Genomic DNA, 16,288 nt, shown 5'->3' on the forward strand with positions numbered 1-16,288 from the left:
CAGGGCCGGGCTGGCAGCTCCGTCAAACCAACCTCCCCCTGCACACAGCGGCCACTCGGGGCTGGGTACCCCGTTCACTCCACTCAGAGAAACCTCAGGTACCCTCCTCAGAGGCCATTGTAATAAACCCTTTATTTCAAATTACAGAAACAGTTGTCTTTAGGGGAAAAAAAGAAGACATTAAAGTTACTTCTGGGAAGCAGCAGCAAAGTGGGAAATGAGGGAAACAGCCGTAATTCAGCTGAACAAAACTGACACAGTAAAACTGATGGAAAACCTAAAAACACAAAGAGAACTGGCTCATGTTCTGTTCCTGATTGGCATCTGATCATTTCAGAGCTGTAAGTCCATAGCATTCTACAAAGCATAGTGCAAAAACAATAGCCATTATATTTAAATACTAAAAATACTAACTCAGACTTCAGTAGATGATTTCTGATACAACAGCCACGGGCTTTATAAATGGTGTTGTCTGTTCGGTGGGTTCAGTATTTGGTCCCGGTTTTCTTCGTACTTCTCAATCATTTTCTGCACGTCATGGTCAGCTCCAATGACCTTGGAAAGAAGATGGAAACACTGGAAATAACTGACATCACAGAACTTGGTTTCTCTTGAGCAGAACAGTACAGAACAGGACTACCAGTGCAGCCAAGCCGGGATACTCCAACAGATCTGCCCAAGCTGCTTTCTGCTGGGAATTTGGCATTCCCTGAAAGCTACACAGCTGATCCTGCAAGCCATCCCAGTGAACAGCCCCTCAAATTCCACTGCAGAGATGGCAGACCCCACTTTTATGCTCTACACCAACAGCTGTCACATTTGTCTGAGGCTGTCCTTCTCCAAAGGAAAAGAAACAGAAAAGCAGATTTATTTACTTTTACCACTGAACAACACTCCTGTTATTTCAGAAAGCACAATCCCCCACATGCCTAATTGGTTATCATTAAAATAATACTCACAAGTACTGGGCAGGAAACTTCAAACAGTGCACGTTTAATGAGCCACTCTTCATAGAGCTCGTGAATAGCCTCTAAATATTCCTAGAAAAGAGGCACTGGAATAACACAAATGCCCAGGGATGACACACACATTGCAATCCTTATCCATTTGGGAAGCAGTTAAGAGACACATATAAAAGCCTGCAACACATATCTTCCGCTAACAAAAAAATAAAAAGCATCAGAAGGTTTTTGAGAAATGTTAATTCCCAGTATAAAGTTTAACTCCAGGAAGACCTCAAAGACACAGCTCACAGAAGCACAGGGCTCTCAGCTCCTTTTAAGATCAAGCAACCATGATGCTCTCCCACAGGTAAAATGTGGTTCAAGATTTTTACAGAGGAAAATACTACAAGGTAAGGACAAAAAGGGCAAGGCTGCTAAGAATATGTATGGGGGGCACTTTCTGTGTCAATACATTTCCCTGAAATTCCCAGTTCACTTTCTGGTAACTCAGTTTCCTCTAAAAGCTCTTCTGCCTGCCACCAATTGGTTTTTTGCTTCATGGGGACCACTTCACTTTCAGAACTGCTCCCCTCCTCTTCAGCAGAGCTGCAAAATAACACAAAAGCTCTTCAAATCCATCACAGGGGATTTATTCTCAAGGCAGGCAAAATTTCACTGGGCCCAAAATTTAGCTCTTTGCACAGATCTTCTACTGACAATTGCTCCTCCTGAGCCACCCACCCAGAGCTGCAGAGGGAACTGCATTTATGTCTGCTCAGGCTTTTTTAGAAGCCTTGTGGCATGAAGGGCCGTGCTGTAAACTGGCACAGAAAGTCACTGTTCCATCACCACCATTTGTTTCAAAGCAGATTCCCAAGCTCACAATTCTCATGGAGTTGCTTCTTTTCAGCCACAGCAAGAGACACTTTTCATGCACAAACATCCTGGAGGGAGCAGACTACAAAGTGCCCAGGAAATCTCAGCACCTGCAAGCCCAGCTATCCGTGCTTCACCTGGTGCTTTTGTGCCATTCAATGGTACAAAGGCAATTGACTTTCACATCTTAGAGAAGATTACCAGAGGATTAATACTGCACCTCAAGTCAGCTACAGTGCACTGACTACTACAACAGAACACCTGGGAGAGTCAGCGTGCATGACAGATCATTATTTTTTAAATAAATCAAAATTCAATACTCAGGGTTTACTTTGCAGTAGAAACAGCTGCACCACATTTTGGCAGTATACTCAGGATACAATTTTAGTATTTAGACTGGAATCATTCCATTTTCAAAGCTCATTATAAGCACATATATCAGAGGAACTCCTTACCAGAGGAATGACTTTTTCCTCTTCCCTGCATCGTGTCTATAGCCTCTCATAACAAACTTTAGGAGATGTCTGCAAATAAACTGCCGGAATAAAAAATTTAATAGTTATTTAAAAGCAAAGAAGTAGTTCTTTAAAAGCAAAGAAGTAACTCACTTCACAAACTACAGAAGGGAAGGATCCTGGCTTGGGTACCACCACTAGACCTCCCCTTTGGCACTGCTGTGAGTCAACCCAGGAACCACCCACAAACCCAAGCTGTCTGATGGTGTCCACTTTTATACTGAATAATGTGATTATCTATGAGCCAAGAAACAAGAAGTATTGCTTCTCCCAGAAGGGAAACCCACCCACAAACACAGCCCTCCAGAGCCACCAAGATGTTACCTATCAAATCCACTGAAACATCGATGTTGTTCTGGATCCAGTCAAACCATTCACTCAGGACAGCATAATCCACCTCTGGCATTTTTCCCCTGAACAAACACAAGAGGCACAAATCACTCACTTAGCATCATGCAGAGATCAACTCCAAACTCTCATTTTGCTCACCAGACCAGAATCCCTCCCCATTTACTCATCATTTATGAAAAGGCCAGCATTATGCCCACCCAAATTGAAGGCCACACAAACCATTGTTCATAACATAGAAAGACCAAATCTTTTCTCTCTCTCTCTTTTTTTTTTTTTTTCAAGTACTCAACGATATTTATTGCTCAGGTTCTCTGTATCAGTATCAGTTCAAATCTATCCCAGGGCCTGTCACCAGAAGGGCTGGATTTACTGAGCAGCACCAATAATTCCTTACAGAAGCCACAGTGAAATGCAGCAAAAAATATAATGTCAATGTGTAGATAAATTTACTCCCACTGTAAGAAATATTTGTGGAAAGAGTAGTGAAATATCCAATATGCTTAACTAGAACTCTGAACTCGGAGCACAGAATGTTGGAGACAAAGACCCCAAAGTTATCTCCGCAACAATAATAAAGTATCAGGCAACTCAAGTAAAAGGGAGTTACTGAGGACACGTTAAGAATCGCATACTATGTTTTTATTAGTGAATCGATTTTCACTTAATACCATATTCTGATTGTCAAATATTACTAATTTTACAGTATCCTCTCTTCAAAACTGGTGACAGTAACACATACTCCATACTCTTTCCTAAATGCTTCTGCAACATAAAAATTGTAAAAAAGATGGAGTTGGGAGGCTCCTGTGCTCTCCAGCTGAGTAATTAAGACTAGTTATGCCATTTGAAATAGGACCGAAGAAAAATATTCCACAGATTTCTAAACCAGTCCCCTGACAGCTTGCTTTGGTCATTTGCAAAACTGAGCAAAAGTAATAAAGCCATTTCCCTAAATATGGAAAAAAGCAAAACCCCTGTTTGCACCACCTCCCCTCTTGATCTGCCATCCAGAAATGGGGTAACACTGGTCACTGCTGCTCTTCCAACACATCAGTTCTGGGTAGCAGGGATCTACATCAGCCAGACTCTCATTGTGCTACTTTTCTCCAGGACACACGGGGAAACAGGAAAGTTAAAAGCAACTGGAAATAAGAAAAAGCTCCACTGTTCTTACCCTAAAAGACAGATACCTCCAAGTCAATACTGCACTGACCTGCCCTGCAGACAACACACCTCTGCTTTCCCTGGGAGGACTCTGGCTCAAGGTCCATAAAGATACAGGGAATATAAAAGGCACAAAATGATGTTTAAATTTCCAAAGTTTGCTCACATTTGACTCCTACCAAGTCACGTTTTTACTGCCTAAGCCCAACACGAGCTGAGCAAGTTTTCTATCATAACTAGTGATGGATTCAGAGGGACACTGAACTGCAGAGCTCACCTACGGCACACCCTGCACACTCGTGTGCACACATTTAAAACATACCTAACACAGCCAGATTGACTCATTTTTTAATGTGTCACAAACTAGCTACTTTCATACATTCCTCAAGCATTCCTTGTTTTATTTATAATCCTTTTAAAACACATCTTTTTCTTTTGGCTTGCTGTTGGTACTATCATTTGCCTTCTAGTGTGGTGGTGCATGTTCCTTTTATCTTTGATGTTGTATGTAAAGCTTGGTTCTTTGTATTCTTTGTACAATTCAGTTCTATGTACTCCTACCCCCCCCTAATTAATATTCCTTTGTTCTCTCCTTCTCCCTCACAAGGGGATATTTTTAGACCTTACAGTTAAGTGTCCATCACCCTTCCCGCCTTTGGTTTTCCCCTCCCAGTTCTCTGTGATTAGTCCGAAGTGCCTTTTCCCTCCCCTGTCTGCCCGATGTGAGTCTCTCCCCAGTGCCAAAGGCGGTCCCGCGGCAGAGAGGGATGACACTCGTGCAGCGTGGGTGACACCTTGTGGCACAAACCGGGTTTGTCCCTCCGGGCCACTGAAAAACCCACTAAAACCCATCTGTCGCAGACACTGCTGGCATAAGGTCAGCATCCCAAACAACCAAACAAAACCCTGATTCCTGCACTACCGCAGTTAGTTTGGGGTGGGTGAGTTATACCTAGGGCAGGTAATTGCTCTTGCTTTACTCACAGCCTACCAAGGCCCGCAGTCTTTTTTAATCCTGTCAATCCTGATTCTGTGCAAGGGCATAGGACTTGAGTCCCTGCTTGCAAGAAATGCCAATCCAGGGTGCCAGGCTGGCTAACGCAGCCCAGTTCTCTCCCTCCTGCAGCCTTATTCTTTATATCCTTGTGGTTTTTTACCTGTTCAGCGTGTGTTTGAGTCAAGCAAGATTCGGGTATTCAGCTGGAGAGCAGATCACTTCAATAGATGGTGTCTAAACAACACTGAGTTCTAAATACTCAGGAGCAGTGCTGAAAAAGGTTTTCCAGAGTCCTACAGGAAGTGGGCAGCACCACCCATACCAAACACACTGCCACTCCAACACAGAACTGGCAGATTGCACAGGCCCCTTAAAATGCACACTACCAAAGGAATTATCATTTGATTAGATATACATTTTAAATAATTAATCCAAGAAAATAAAGTAGAAAGCCACATCCCATACCTTCGATACAAGTTTTCCACAAAAACGTGTTTTGCACTGTGAATCGACCGCTCCATCATCCTTATGGGGGAAATCTGCAACACAGAACTTCACCCTGTACATTTTCATGCTTGCTTCTCTGCAGACTCATGTGGCACATAGGAAACACAATTTTCAGAATCTAGTGAGAAACAAACTTCCTTGGAGGGTGGGAACCCCAAAACAAACAAGGACTCCTGATCTTACTCTAATTTGTTATTCAGACACCAGCTCAAAGCTAAGTGGGAGCCAACTCAGGGTACAAAACAGCAGCAACCCACTTAGGATCTGCAGGATAATGGGAACTGTTGCTCCCCAAATAGCTGCTCCATCTCATGCATTGCTGGGTGACAGCACAGGGCTGACATCAGACATTCAAGCAAGGAAACAGGACTTTAAAAATAAGTAACTGCAGCTGACAGAGCCCTGGCCTCAGCCAGCACTTCATGTGTTCCACCACTACTTCATGGGGGAGCAGGGAGATCCTCTGACACTCTTGGGCCTGGCAGAGCAACTTCTCACCCAGGTTTCTGCACATTAACAAAGCAAAAATAGCTCCAGCAAGGCTCAAATGACAAAAAAAAGCTTAAATTGAAATACAGGGAGATCCTCAGGAATTCCTGAATGAACCTCTCCAACAGAACAGGATTTCTATGTCTTGGAAAAACACCTCTTCCAAAACCCTAATGATTATATGTGCCACTTCCATATTTGGCACTGCTAAAAGTCTGCCCTAACACAAGCTTAGAAAACAGAACATAAGAACAATCAGTAAAATATAAGCATGGCATGTAAGACCAGGTCTTGTAATCAGGGAATGGAAGACAGCATAGAATGTAACAAAAGGTGTTTGAAGGAGAAAAGAATGAAGAAATCTTGATAAAAAAGGCAGGATGTGAAATTTAATTTAAAAAAAAAAGGAACAAATACAAGGAAAAAAAGGATGTAAACCACCTGAAAAAGCAATAGAAAACGGTAGTGGAAGTATTTTGCATAAATAGAAGAAGCAATGGCTAAATTTGTTCTAGACAGCACAAAGCATTACTATGAATTCTAACATAAGGTTACTTGGTGTTTGCCAAAGATTCAAAATAATGAAATCACAGACAAGTCACTGACATGAAATGAGGAAGAGATTTGTGCAAGCCGAGCTCCAGAAGTTGTGCCCAAACAGCAGGATCAGTTTGGGGAAGTTGTGAGCAAGCAGGAGGCAGAAGTTTTACCCCCAGAGCACATGCTGAGCATATCAATGTCTGCCCCACAGAAATCCTTACTCACTGCAGGAACAAAGAATGAACACACACAGCACCTTAACTCTTGAATACAAGGTTTAAAGGATTTCGCACTCCTAACCACATCTAATTACTCTTAAAATTAAAAGAAGAAGTTTCCTTACCATGGGCCTGGTGTGCTGCTCCAGCATGGTTAGCTGGACATAGGTCTGCAGAGTTATTCCCCACCTCGATGCATCCTGGTACATTAAGCCCTGGGGTCAGAGATGGAAGCAGGACAGATGGACACTTGTTAGGACAAACAGCACAACAGGAAGTTTGGGTTATTAGGAAGCTTTTGCCCTACAACAGCGTTGCTCTAAGAAGCACACTAAAATAGCTGACATCAGGTTTGATTAGAATTAAGTGATCATTTGCTCTCCACAATGGACAGTTAATGTACAATTATGGCCCTGTCCCTACAGACACTGAGTGGGAGGTTGGTTGAAGTCAGCAGGAATTAGTTACTCTGCACATAGAACAGTCAGAACCAAGTAATGAAAAAAACCCCTATCTACTACTCTATTTTTGTGCACTGACAGACTCTCAGTACACCCAGTGCATCCAGATATCATACAGAGTTCTAAGTATGGTCTGGGCCTCAGAAAAGGTTAACAGGCAGCTGTTCTTCCCAAAGGATCCTCAGAGCAGCTCTCAGGTAGCTGTTCCACTTTCTGACTGCTGCAATTCCACACACACACAGAACTTACAAGAAACAATCTATCCTGCACAGCAGAGAAAGGATCTCACTCAAAATAAAACATCATTCAGTGTCTGTTGGCTGAGGTGACAAGTTTTAAGCCAGCAGCACAGCTTCAGCCCACAGGTCTGACCTTCTCCTTTTCTCCCTGCCAAGACCAGACTTTCCCAGTGCTCCGAGGCTGCTGTGGTGTCGTGCAACACGTGCCCCACCCTTTACTAACAATCAGAAAGGCATCAGCAACTCCTAGGAGGGACAATTTACTCCTCCAGGGGGCCTGTGCTAACACTGATGGTATTTAACACGTGTCAGGGCAAGTATGGCTTGGGCTGTGTCCACAGGGCGGACCGCAGATCCCTCCTCAGCCACCACGGGGTTTGTGCAGAGGGCTGAGCCCCAAGCACAGCACTGACAGCAGGGACCACTTCCAGCACCACGGCAGGGTTGGTGTGCAACTGCAGCTGGGACCCAGGGACAGCCCCGGGACAACAGTTCCAAGAAGCCTCGGCCACCCAAAGGTCAACAGAAGCCCTCAACGCCTCACTGAGCTGAATTTTCCTTATCTGCAGCAGCCACAGGATCACAGATTCATACAGTGTTAAGGGGTTGGAATGGACCTTAAAAGACCATCCAGTGTCACCCTCTGCCATGGCAGGGACACCTTCCACTGTCCCAGGCTGCTCCCAGCCCCAGTGCCCAACCTGGCCTTGGGCACTGCCAGGGATCCAGGGGCAGCCACAGCTGCTCTGGGCACCCTGTGCCAGGGCCTGCCCGCCCTCAGAGGAAAGAGTTTCTTCCATACATCCAACCTAAACTACTTCTCTTTCAATTTGTCCCCTTTTCCCCTTGTCCTGTCACTGCAGTTCCTGAGGAATTGTCCCTCTCTGGTTTCCCTGCAGCCCCTCAGACCCTGAAGGAGCTCTGGGGTCTCCACACAAGCTTCCCCTCTCAGGCTGAGCAGCCCCAGCTCTCCCAGCCTGGCTCCACAGGGGAGGTGCTCCAGCCCCCTCAGCACCTCCGTGGCCTCCTCTGGACTCGCTCCAACAGCTCCATGTCCTTCTTATGTTGGGGGCACCAGAGTTATTCAAAGAACTCCAGTCAAACAACATTAACTGACCGGATCCACCCCTCACCTTGAGTGACATCCTGCCCTTCTTTGAAACAGGCATAAGCACATTTAGAAAGAACTGCCACACTCAGGGCTCACCTTCCTGGGAATTGCTTTAATTCACACCCCACTGGACACCCAGTCCTTGCCAAAAGCACATTTTATATGCCATGTTTCTATTATATGCATGTCTTAATCACAGTAGAAGCTCTTTTGCTTTGTGGAGCTTTAATTTTTGCTGTGTAATGTTTGGATCACACCTTTTGGAGCAGTTTTGCTGGCTGATAAAAAGCCATTACACGTCTTGCTAAAAGAACAGCCACTGTAACTGCAGAAACAATTTCTGCCACTTACCAGTATATTGTGACCTCGAACATTCCTCCACTTGGTCAAAGGTTCCTTCAAAACCTGGTTAAAAAGAATAACTCCATGTTCAATGCATCTTGGATTCAAAATACTTAATGTGACCCTACAAGTGTACAACTATTTTTAAGGAATACTTGAGCAGTAAATCAGAGTATTCAGGACTTGTATTGGAAACTCATCAGACTTAAAAAAACAGTACTGAATTCTGTAACGTAAAAGGTAATAATGAACACTGCTAAAAATAGAGAAATGTCAATACCTAACATATTCTTAGCATTTTTAAATGCTGATTAGACTGCCTCATACGCCTGGAGAGAATTTTTTTTTTTGGAGTCAAAATCAATGTGATGTAAGGGAAAGAACAGCTTAGCAGAGTACTTCGCATTTCAGTGACAAGCCCATCCCCTTACAAATTAACTTCTCAGAAAGTAACGCTTGCCAGCAAAGGAAGAGGACCAGAGTGCTACCACATTCTACCACAATGTGTTCTAACAGAATGTATTCAAATCTTTTACAAAATGAATCAGAAAAGCGTCTACCCTGAATAGGTAAAATCACAAGAGACTTGCCTGGTTCAAACAGGGTCTAAATCTGCAATAATACTGTAGAGTCAGGCCTAGGAGAATCTCATCAGCCAGGGAATTTAAGTAGCTACTTAAAAATGTATGCAAATTAAAGTCTGTTATCCTTTGGATAAACAGTTAATTACTTCATAAGGACAATTCCTGTAAAATTACCAAATAATATCTGGCAACCCAGCATTTCAAGGAGGACTCCTAAAAATTATTACAAAATGTGTTGCCAGGTCTGTTGGGGAAAGCATTAATAACTGTTGTACAAAAACAATTGTTCAATCAAGGTTTGTCCTTGATTTTGTTTAAAATACAACAAGCCTGCCCTTCCCGTAACCTGGTTCTAAGCAACACAAAATCAAATACCAGATCAGTCTAAAAAGTCTCCTGAACCAGTTCTAACAGATGTTCCTTCTTTTAAAAAAGCCATCTATTCACTGGGATCTCTGTTACATGGCATAGGTATTTTTACATAATAATTCTTTACTTTGCTTTTACCACACCCATCTAAGATTTCAGTGACGTGAAATGGCAAACAGGCAAGTCCAAACATGCCCACGCTCTGCAAGTTGCTGTTACTTTATAAAGGTACAAACTCTGATTCACGGGTTTTACTGGGATTTTGGCATCCTGTACATACATACCACATGTGATCTACATTTCTCTGCTGCAATTTGCCTATAAAAAGTTGGGTTGGTGCCCCAGCAGCCCCTGGCTGCTCCCTCCTCACACACCCAAGGACACGGTGGATCTAAGACAAGCAGCTGCTCAGTGATGGAAATAAGGACAAAGAAATGTGCATCCAGTACCTCAATGCTGGTAGTTTGTGCAAAATAATCCAGGCATGTTGTTTTTCCACTCGCAATGTTGCCCTCGATACAGATCTGGTGAAAAACAGAGTCACTTTGAACAGTGAACAGTGTGTTAGAAATGCACCCTGCCCATTCCAACATGCCAGCTCCCTACCCTGGGAACGGATTATTTCATGGGAAGGCACTGGGGATCTCTTTGGATGTTGTGACTCTCCCAGAGCAGCACTTTTTCCCTCCTTGCTACCCCCACAGCCAGCCCCTGCCCTGCTTACAACTTCCTCCCCCCTCCCAGGAGCCCGGGGGTTCCAGTGGGTCACTGCTGCTCCTCACTCTGCCACCACCCACCTCAGAGACCTGACTACCAGCTTCAAACAAGTGCCAGCTGAAGTAGTCATTTCAGCATCCATTGTATAGCTGGCTTAAACCTTAAGTGGGCTCACATTTTTATCTTCAGAAACCTAAACAACTAAAATAAGCTAAGAGAATTTTTTTCAACCGCCTTAAAATAATTTATAGCCCAGGAGAGTTATATAAGGCAATGGCAAGGCTACACATGCAACACTGAACCCAAAATGCCACCTGTCCTGACACAAGCCCTCACAATTGTATTCCTAACAACTTTTGCACACATCTCTCACAATTTTATTACAATTTTCACAACTAGACCAGCATAGCCTTGCAAGAGTATGACCCAGTGACAGACCCACCACTACAGTGACACAGCTACGGCCTACGCTTGCCAATACACACACTCAGATTATAACTGAATTGTAATGAAAGAGGCTGCACTGTTTATTTTGCTTTCTGAACAAAATACAAATACTTACAATTCTCTTTCTAGCATCTTTTTTAATCAGATGCTTATCTAGAATGGAAATAAACAACAGTTAAAATCAAAGTGGTCTTAAGAACTTAGTTATACTGAGCCTCTTAATGTGAGATGCTCTAGGACATTGTTAGGTTCCCTATGGCTTAACATGACACTATTTTCTAAATTATCAACCTTCAAGGTTCTAGGTAATTATTCGGTCATGTAACAGACACATTGTGGCACCGACTGACACAGATTTAGCTGAAGTTGAACGCTGTCCCTGACGCTTACAAGTCCAACGCTGAGTGCTCACACTTTCACCACATTTTTGCTACATCTGCTGCTCCTCAGTGGGTTTGCGTAGAGGAAAAATGAATTTTAGAAAGACCAGCTGGCGCAGCACCCACTGGCCTCACAGGTCCGGCGGGTAAGAGCGAGGATTACAGAGCAGCTCCAAAATAAGCACCTTACACCTCAAAACAGGGCAAAAACACTGTCCAAGCCAAGCTGAGCTTACGAGACCCTTCACCCAGCCAAGCACGGCAGGAAGGCAGGGACGGGCTCGGCGGTCACCCCCGGTCAGAGCTCCAATCTGACCCCGCTCGCTCCTGTTGCCCCAAAGCCGCTCCAGGGTCTGACCCGGTCCTGCTCCCTCAAAGCCGCTGCACGGTCCGACCCCGCTCCCGGGTCCGACCCCTCTCTCGGTCTGATCCAGCTCTCGGTCTGATCCAGCTCTCGGTCTGATCCAGCTCTCGGGTCTGACCCCGCTCCCGCTCCCCCAAAGCCGCTCCAGCGCATCCCGAGGGCTCGCACTGACCCGAAGCCGGGTTCAGGGGCGGTCGCCGGGCCCGTCCCGTCCCCTCCCCGCGGTTCCGCCCCGCACTTACGGCCGGTAGCGGCGCGGGGCCCGCCCGCTGAGGGGCCGGGGACGGCGCTGCCCGCGCCCCGCCGGCCCCAGGCCCAGGCCGCGCCCCGCCGCCACATTGCCCATCCCGCTGCCGCCCGGACCCGCACCGGACCCGGCTCCGCCCGGCTCCGCCCCGCTCCGGCCCTTCCGGCGCCGCCCCATCACTTCCTCCGCCCCTGAGGCGCTCTGAGGCGGGGCTGGTTCAGCGCTGGCGATGGCACGGGTATCACCTGCGGGATCGGCTCCGGGATCTCCCCGGCTGAACGGGCCGTCCTGGGTTGCCAGTCCCGCCGGGCACCGCCCGGGCAGCGCTGCCGACCCCACGCGGCTGCCGCTGGACCGGGCCTTCCCCCGCTCGGCGTGGTGCGCGGTGAAGATCGCCCGCACGGTACGGCCTGGGGCGGCCCCGGGGCCCGCGGCATGGCCCGGGCCGGCGCTGACCCCGTCCCCTCCTGTCCCGCAGCTGGTGGCGCTGGCCGCCTTCATCTGCTTCCTGACCGCGGGCGAGCAGGTGTTCTACACGGTGTATGCCGGCCTGCAGACGGTGACAACCGTCTTCTTCCTGCTGCTCTACCTGGTGAGGCTCGACGCGCGGATGCGGTGCCGCTACTGGCTGCAGGCTGTGAGTACCCGTGGGCTCCGAGTACTGGGGTGCTCTGGATGTGAGTACCGATGTCCCCTGGCCGTGAGCATTGATGGACTCGGGCCGTGAGTACCAATGTTCCATAGCTGTGGGTACGGCTGTCCCCTGGCTGCGGGTACTAATGTCCCCTGGCTGCGGGCACCAATGTCCCCTGGCTGCGGGTACCAGTGTCCCCTGGCTGCGGGCACCAATGTCCCCTGGCTGTGGGTACTAATGTCCCCTGGCTGTGGGTCCCAATGTTCCCTGGCTGTGGATATAGCTGTCCCCTGGCTGTGGGTCCCAATGTCCCCTGGCTGTCCAATGGCTGTGGGTCCCAATGTCCCCTGGCTGTCCCCTGGCTGTGGATATGGATGTCCCCTGGCTGTGGCTACCAGTGTCCCCTGGCTGTGGGTACCAATGTCCCCTGGCTGTGGCTACCAGTGTCCCCTGGCTGTGGGTACCAATGTCCCTGGCTGTGGCTACCAGTGTCCCCTGGCTGTGGGTACCAATGTCCCTGGCTGTGGCTACCAGTGTCCCCTGGCTGTTGCAGCTGCTGGCTGTGAGTGCCAGCAGGGCAGTGAACAGGAGGGATCTCCTGTCCCAGGGGACTTTGTCAGCCAGCCCAGTGATTGTTTCTGTACAGGTAAGACAAGCCCTCGTGTTCTGTGGAGGTTGAGGCAGGTTTTCCTAACGGAGCGTTCTGTTCCATCAGTTCTGGATGGCTGCTGGATCGGTAACAGCCCTCCCGGCACAGGCACTGTTTGCCTCTTTGCCTTTGTTGTGTAACACCTTCACACCACCAACTAGTCACACACTTTCACCCAAATACCCACGAGTTCTGCTCCTACCTCCCTTTTGTACATGTATTTGCTGCTTCGGTCTATCAGGTGTAGCCAAGTTGCAAAATATATCAGGCAAAAACAACAGAAGAAATGTAAAATGAGGAAGTTTTACTATAAACACTCTTTTTACCATCAAACCACTGGGTGTCAGTGTCTCAGTGTCCTCTCACACAGATACTGCTGTAACTCTGTTTTCATGGCAATCCAGCCATTTTCACCATGCCTTCTCTGTTGGGAGCTCTCCACGTTCTCCTTCAGGCCTGTATTTCCAAATAAATATTTTGCTTCCACTACCTGTTTCAGGATATTTTGAACTCGGTGACTTCAGTGATGTTTCTCACGCCTGTGGGCTTGACTGCAGTAAAAATCACGACCAACAAGGGGATAATGGCTGGAGGAGTAAGTAGGAACCTTGTTAACGAATTTCAGTTCTTAAAGTGCAGTGATTTGAACCTCTTGGTACACTGACATTGTGGAAGGACCACGCAAACAACTGTCTTGGAAGAACACTCAGCAGTAGCAAACAAGGTACATTCAAGTGTATCTCACAAAAAGAAAATAATCCTCCCATGACTATTAATTTAAAGATGACAAGAATTAGGAATTGCTGCAGAGAAGTACTGAAACATTCAGAATTTCTAGTGTTTTTAAGTAATCTACATTTGCTACCATAGCTTGAAATCCCAGGTGGGGGAATCCCTAGCTCTTTTAGAACTATCCAGTTTGGCTATTTGAGAAAAAATTACAACAGTCCTGCTAAAAAGAGTTGAAGCTTTTTAACAGACACGCTGGTACCTCCCTCCTGGCATGTACATTCTTGTTTCTGACACAAACTGAGGAATTATGTCAGTTGAACAGGGGTTTTGTTCATACTATGATTGTAAGAATTCATCTTCTTAAGATTTAACCAAATTAATAGTTTGTGTAACTGATATTTTTAATTCAAATGGCAACTAATGTAATTAACCTTAATAAACAGCTAGGAGGGGAAGAAAACCCCTCAGTTTTAAAAGTCTCTAGAAGTACAAGATACAGTACAAGCTGAAATGTGACAAGAAACCAAAAGAAACCTCAAACCTACAACAGAGGTCTTTCAAACTGAGCTTAGGAGATGGTGGGGGGGAAAGTTGATGGCTTCATTGGCAACAGCATCCTAAAAAGGAGACTTTGTGATAGATTGACTGTGCTGGAATAGAATTTATATTTTCAGTTGTGAAGTTCACAGAAATTAAAGGTGGGAGCAGGAGACTGAGCAGGTAGCTGGGAACACAAGTTTGGGTGGAACATGTGACATCTCCAGTGCTGGGAGGGACAGAATCACCCCCAGCCAGTTCTCCTGAGGCACAAACTGCCTTGAGCTGTGTTGGGATTCATGATTTATTTCTCTATGAGTTCTCTGTATGGTTCAGTTTTATGTATCCCTTCCCCCTAATTGTTATGCAAGCCTTCCCTCACAGTCCCTGCACCCCAAGCTATTTTTAGCCTTTGCTGTTAAGTATCCCTCATCCTTCCCGCCAGAAATGTTCTCCTCCCCTTCCTCCCTGATTGGCTCTACTGCATGTCCCTGCCCCTTTTTTGTCTTGGTTACCAACTTGGATTGGCTAGCTGTGTCTAGCCACCCCCATTGCTCCTCCCATGCTCTGTCCCTTAAAACCCCTGTGCATCCCTGATTCTGGGCTCTCTCGCGCTCTCTCTCTCTCTCCTCGGAGAACGTAGAGTGGGCAAATAAACCTCTCTGTGTGTTCCCCCGAGAGAGCCTCTCTGTCTCCTCCTTCTTTGTTGTGGCGAACCATCGGGTCTGCATTGCCTCTCGAGGCCAAGAACCCACAGGGGCAAGGCTGACTCCACAAGACTGTCAGCTCGCCTCCTCGAGTCTGTGTTGCTGGCGGTGTAGAGCAAGCCAGGCCAGGCAGACGGTGAAGAGCAGACACCGCCGCAATAGAGCTGTCCTCTCCCAAGAGCTCTCCTGAAAATAACTCCCCTGATCAGATAATTCAGTGCTTTCAGAAAAAACCCTGTGTGCATGTGGGGTGAGGCTGAAGGGCAGGAACTGAGTGAGTTAACTCAATGGCTCTTCTGCAAACACATTTTTCCAGTTACCTGCCTGAGGTTGTCTATTTTCTGAATAGTTTAGTGCATTTTATTCAGTTTGGAGAATGTTTCCCTTTCAGAGGAGAAGAGCATTTTCCTGCTGGGCTTGTTTCCACAAATACTGACTTTTCCCCTTGACTTTTTTCAGGGCCAGTCCCATTAATAAGCAATCCTTAAAGGGACAGAGGGGATTTCATTAACGATAAAAGCATTGTCTGGCATAATGCAGCATTAGCTTAGCTTTCAAGGAGAGCACCACACTATCTCCAAGGCCTGACACAAACATCAAACAGAGCAGGCTCTCTGAAAGGCTGATGGGATGTAAATATGGGTGTTATTTGATTTATCAGCTGTCTCAAATCACACACGTTTTCAAGCCAGAACAAAGTTAGGAAGATGTATTTACTGCTACCTTGATGAGTCACTACAGTAAAAGCTCAAGATTTATTGGGGGCACTAATTTTATGATAATTTTTATAGGTGTTGAGTCTTATATTGCTTGCTCTCTACCATGTTGACATGTTTCTTCTTTGGAAGAAGATTAGCCAGCTTGAGAAAGCAAGAGGAAGGAGTGCTGCCAAATAAGATTGATGTATTAGTGAAAGAATGAGTTCTCCATCCCGTTTCCCCACTGTCTTTTAAAGAATTTGTATTTTCACATGCTCGATTTTGAATTTCTAAACTTAATTGTGTTTTTACCTGTACGAAAATTATTTTCATGGTTGTCTTCTTTCTCTAATAAAAAAGAAAATAAAAACGAGCTTAAGCGCATTAATCTTATTTATTTACTAAGTGTAAAAAAGTACATTAAAGTAATGTACATTTTAAAGTAAAGTAAAAATGTAATGACCCAGTA

At 46.1% G+C, this 16,288-nt stretch overlaps 2 protein-coding genes and 1 pseudogene across 2 annotated transcripts in view; 2 read left to right on the forward strand and 1 right to left on the reverse strand.

Annotated features, from left to right (window-relative positions):
- CMTM3 (CKLF like MARVEL transmembrane domain containing 3) overlaps positions 1 to 16,288 on the forward strand; it is a 40,900-nt gene that overhangs the window by 4,270 nt on the left and 20,342 nt on the right. The window lies entirely within an intron of this gene.
- LOC134557837 (thymidine kinase 2, mitochondrial-like) lies at positions 100 to 12,011 on the reverse strand (annotated as a pseudogene).
- LOC134557844 (chemokine-like factor) lies at positions 12,043 to 16,192 on the forward strand. The gene is made up of 4 exons (XM_063411118.1): positions 12,043 to 12,265; positions 12,341 to 12,499; positions 13,645 to 13,740; positions 15,913 to 16,192. Exons 1-4 carry the CDS (start codon positions 12,092 to 12,094, stop codon positions 16,015 to 16,017), a joined length of 534 nt encoding a protein of 177 aa, XP_063267188.1. The 5' UTR covers positions 12,043 to 12,091; the 3' UTR covers positions 16,018 to 16,192.

The sequence above is a fragment of the Prinia subflava genome, chromosome 13, assembly GCF_021018805.1.
Source record: "Prinia subflava isolate CZ2003 ecotype Zambia chromosome 13, Cam_Psub_1.2, whole genome shotgun sequence".
Taxonomy (NCBI): domain Eukaryota; kingdom Metazoa; phylum Chordata; class Aves; order Passeriformes; family Cisticolidae; genus Prinia; species Prinia subflava.